The sequence below is a fragment of the Gavialis gangeticus genome, unplaced genomic scaffold, assembly GCF_001723915.1.
Source record: "Gavialis gangeticus isolate Ggan-Ray unplaced genomic scaffold, GavGan_comp1, whole genome shotgun sequence".
Classification (NCBI taxonomy): Eukaryota; Metazoa; Chordata; order Crocodylia; family Gavialidae; genus Gavialis; species Gavialis gangeticus.
This window is the reverse complement of record NW_017729033.1, coordinates 26,518,127-26,523,174: the sequence shown is the minus strand read 5'-3', so window position 1 is coordinate 26,523,174 and position 5,048 is coordinate 26,518,127. Positions and strand designations below refer to the sequence as shown.

General features: G+C 47.7%; 1 protein-coding gene across 3 annotated transcripts in view; it reads right to left on the bottom strand.

Annotated features, from left to right (window-relative positions):
• Positions 1–5,048, bottom strand: part of AFAP1 (actin filament associated protein 1) — a 184,823-nt gene that overhangs the window by 86,368 nt on the left and 93,407 nt on the right. For all 3 annotated transcript variants that reach the window (XM_019526082.1, XM_019526081.1, XM_019526083.1), the window contains exon 6: positions 3,213–3,392. In XM_019526082.1, coding sequence (XP_019381627.1) covers positions 3,213–3,392 — 180 coding nt within the window. The remainder of the gene's footprint in view (positions 1–3,212; positions 3,393–5,048) is intronic.

Genomic DNA, 5,048 nt, shown 5'->3' with positions numbered 1-5,048 from the left:
TGGGCAGGAGTGCAAGGTCCATGCTGGTGCCCCAGGGCTGGCGGGGGCCCAGGGCGAGGCAGCAGGAGGAGTGTGAAGCCCAGGCCAGCAGGGCCTGGGATCTGCCTGGCTCCATCACGCAGGGCTTGCATGCAGTTCCCAGGCTCTCCACCCCACGTACCTCTAGGGGAAGTCCCGCATGATAGAGCCAGTGGCCCGGCCCGCTCACTGCAACACGCAGGTCATGGGGAACAGTGGGGAGCTCCGTGCTGTAGAACCGGGCTGATTCGACCCCTCTCCTTGCCACCCCAGCAGAGCACCGTGCTCTGTACCACTAACTTCATCGCACAGGGTTCCCCCAGTGGTGCAAGGCTCTGGCATGTTAGCCCTGTGTGATGGAGCCAGCAGCCCAGCCATGTGCAGCCCTGGGGCTCACCGGGACCATGCACTGCCAGGGCGATCTGCCTGCCATAGGCTGTAAGCAACCAAGGGCCCGCTGCCAGCTGCTGTTGCTGGTGGCAGAAGCTATGCAAACGGGGAGGGGCATGTTTGTTGGGGGGGGAAGAGGTCCCACACATATATTCCACCATACACATATATCCACACACCCCCAGAAAACCCCGTACCCACCCACCCAGCCACGCTTACCTCGTCCCACCACAAACCCCACACAAAGCCCCCCATCCCTCCCACAACATGCAGGAGTAAGACTTCATTTTAAGCTATTGTGCAATCATCTCTATATGTACACTACACAAACACAGATAAATCAGGACAAATATATTTTTTGAAATAAAATTAAAATATGTTATTATGGATATTTGATTTTTAGTATAGATTTTTTTTTTCTAGTTTCAACATGGCAAACAACCTTCCCAAAAGGAGTACTTTGGGGGCCAAGGGGAGGGACTTCTGGTGGCAAAGCTCAGGGGTCAGGGGTGGGACTTCCAGTCCCAAGATGGTGACCAGGGGGCAGGCACCTGTCAAGGGGCAGCATTACCTTGCAGCCCTCGACAGCTCACCGAAACGTCTTAAGTGGCCCAAAATAATTGCCCACCCCTGAAATACATGAAGTCACACTCAGATGAAAGATGGATTAATGTTCCCAAAGTACGTTTTCCTCACTCATTAATACTGTACAAAGCATATGCGGTTGACATTCAGAATAAACCCTCTTATATTATATAGTGTTGAAATGATGCTGTTGCTGTGATGGTCCACGAAAGACAAGGATTCTTGTGGGTGATATCTTTTATTGAACCAGATACTAATAGTACGAAATTAGCAGAAAAAGTGAAGATTCTGAAAACCTATAATATACAATAGTGCTGGATAGTCTTGCTGACAAGAGCAATTCTTTTTTCAATGAGAATTCTCTTAGAATGTGACTGTTCATGTACAGGTTTGCAATATGCCAATAAGCCTTATCTGATTCCTCTATGATTTCTTGCTCCATTTCAATTTATTGAACATTGACAGGTGCAAGTCTCCAACTGAAAAAAAAAAATTCCTATTTCTTTTCAATTAAATTTATCTGAAGAGATTGTATGTAATACTTTATAAAAAACAATAAAATGTATCAACTTAGTACTGACTGTTATCAATTATTTGCTGGAATGTGTAAGTATATACAATGCAATTCTGTTCACTTTCCTTTATTCATTTTTTTAAGTCAGTAGCAACCTTAATTCAGTGTTTTAAATTACAGAAAGTGCTTTTTTCTTCTCAATATTCAGTAATGCATGTCAGGAAATTTTGTTTGGTTCAGAGACTTTACTGAAATAAGGCTGATGTGCTTGCCACCAAGTCAAAAATTCCGTTTTCCTATTAGATGCTCTGCTTTTCAAAAGATGACAGTTCAGGTATTAACTAGGGGTGCACCGATAGAGATTTCTGTGGCTGATACCGATAGCCAATTTTGAAGGAGGCACATCAGCTGATACCAATCCGATTTCCAATACCCAGCCTGGCAGCATGGTGAGCTGCCTCCAGCTGGTAAGTCTGGGGAGGGAAGGGTTGTGGGGGGGGCAGATGAAGGCCCCCGCGGTGAGGGAGGAGTGAGGCTGGGGCAAGCACTGCCCAGCCAAGGCGGAGCGGGGCAGGTGTGGCATGGAGCCACAGCTCATCCAGGGGTGCCTGGGAGGCAGCTCCTGCCACTGCACATCACTTGGCGGAAAGCCACTCAGCTGGTGGCTTGTTTAGCACTTGCCTGCTTGTCCAGCGGCTCCTGCTGCTGCTACCGCCGCTCGTCTCAGAGGGCGTGTGCCCCCAGCTGTGTGTGGAGTGGGGCAGGCTGGGGCTGCGCTAAGCTCAACCGGGCAGGGCAGGGCTGTGCCAGGAAGGGGCTATGGCAAATTTCTGGCTGCAGCCCCTCCCCTTCTCTCCCCCACCCCCATGGCCGCAACCTCCCTCGCACAGATCCAGAGACTCAGGCCCTCCCCTCCCCCCATGCCCTCCCGGATGAGTGGCAGGAGCTACCGAATCAGCAAGTGAGTGACGGAAGAAGCTCCAGACCAGAGGCTCCTAGACAAGTGGCATGCAACAGTGGGAGCCGCCCCCCCTCCCTGCACCCCCAAGACAAGCCGCAGCTCCGCGTCACACCCACCCCGCCCTGGCTGAGCAGCGCTTGCCCCAGCCCTGCTCCTCCCTTACTGTGGGGGCCTCGATCTCCCGCCCCCCAGCACCTTCCCTCCCCTCTCCCCTTCCACCACACTAGATTTACCAGCTGGAGGCAGCTCTCCATGCTGCCAGGCTGTTTTCCTCGCTGCCTGTGCTGCACTGTGGTTGCGTGCATGCACAGGCCATTTATTGACCAAATTATCGGCCTGATATGGCCGACTTCCAAATTTTCTCTATATCGATGCCGATCCAATATCAGACCCACGTATCAGTGCACCTCTAGTATTAACCTGATTCCTAGAATTCGGGTTAAGCAGCATTACAACATCATGTAAGTAAGTAGTAACTAAAGCTTTGTAGAGGCAAAAAGGGTCAGTCATCACAATTTAGCACTCTAATAAGAGTCATCAACAAATTTTATTAGGAAAAATTGTATCGTATGTGATAAAGATTAAGTGTCAGTGTCAATGGCAAGGAAGAACCCATACACTGCATAGATGAGGCCCCGACTACTTAGAAGCAAAATCACATTTTCAACCATTAACAACAGACAAGCAATACTTTATTCCTGGAAGAGTTGGTAAGAATGCAATTAATCAAAAATCATACTGTACCTTCAACCACTGCTCTGCCTGCTCTTTGCTTTGTACTGCTAGAACCAGTGCATCTGTTCCCTGATGACTAATTTTCAGCTCATGCTTCTTCTTTTTGCTGTCTTTGGGAATATATGTGATGCTGCAGTCATTCAAGAGCAGTTCCATCTGAGGTTGCTGATCCTTCGAACTTTTATAACACTAAATAAAAATAAAGTAGTATTAGGTGAAAGTTTAATTTGCTTCACACACAAAGAAAATCCTTACTACCAGGCAACATTTTTTTTTTTGCTTGTCCCATTAGCAAATACTGGAAAGTTAATCAAAATTATCTTTATGTTTTTTTCCCCATCTTTCTTGAAGTGAAATTAGTGCCCGATTGATACTAGTGGGCATATTTAATAATAGAAACATACTGCACGGTGAAGGGCAAAGTGACCTTATTTATTCTATCACTATGACTGAAGCCTGAACTAGATCAGACTCCCAGAGCACAGTTCAGCCTCCATGTCTGCTTACTCTTTAACTGCCCTGCTAACATTGATAGAACTATGAAATGCGAATTTTTCAACTCTTCAACAGTGAACAAATCTATAATGCCCTTCTGATGCTGGATCACTGAAGACCTGGCTCAGACTTGAACCAAACGCCTAATGAGGGAAGGCTTTAGATAGTCTGACTAATACTATGGACAGCCAGTCTCCCTGTTGAACATGCATCCTTCTGACTTAACTTCTGTTGGTGTGGTTCAGTTCGATTCAGCTTTAATACACAAAGTATCAGACTAATAACATAAATCAATGCAAAAAAAAGTTATTTGAATGTCTAGTTACTCCAACTCCATATGCCAAATGGGCTTCTGTACATTCTGATGAGCTGATGGAAATGCCAGACTTATATATGCTGTAAGAACAGCTGAACATATATGAAGGAAAATAAGCTCACATGCGTTTTTGTACATAAACCTAAAGTACCCTATTTTAAAACTTCTTGTACCCATTTCATGAGCTAAATATAGGAACAGAGGAACTGTTGATAGGTTATTCCAAAGACTACAGCTAAAGCAGACCAAGTATGTTCCCTCTAAACCAGGGGTGGGCAAAATGTGGCCCGTGGGCCCATTCTATCTGGCCTGTGGGGCCCCTAAAAAATTTAGAAAATTAATATTTATCTGCCCTTGGCTGCCTGTCATAAGGCCCTCTATAGCTTGCCAAAACTCAGTATGCAACCCTCTGCCCGAAATAATTGCCCACCCCTGCTCTAAACCAATCTTTGTAGTATCGCTGAATGATGAATAATATTTTCATAGTTTCTAGGGTCGGAAGGGACCTGAGCAGATCATCTAGTCCAACCCCCTGCCATGGCAGGAAAGAGTACTTGGGTCAAACGACCCCAGCAAGGTGTTCATCTAACCTCCTCTTAAAAACCCCCAGGGTAGGGGCCTGCACCACTTCTCTTGGAAGTTGGTTCCAGACTCTAGCCACCTTGACCGTGAAATAGCGCCTCCTGATGTCTAACCTAAACCTACCCTCTGCTAGCTTGTGACCGTTATTCCTGGTCACTCCTGGCAGTGCTCGGGGGAACAGGGACTCCCCCAATGCCTGCTGATCCCCCCTGACTAGTTTATAACAGGCCACAAGATCCCCCCTCAGCCTTCTCTTGTGGAGCCTGAACAGGTTCAGGTCCTGTAGCCTCTCCTCATAAGGCCTGCCCTGCTGTCCCCTGATCATGTGAGTGGCCCTCCTCTGGACCCTCTCCATGTTGTCCACATCCCTCCTGAAGTGCGGCGCCCAGCACTGGACGCAGTACTCCAGCTGCGGCCTGACCAGTGCCGCATAGAGGGGGAGGATCACCTCT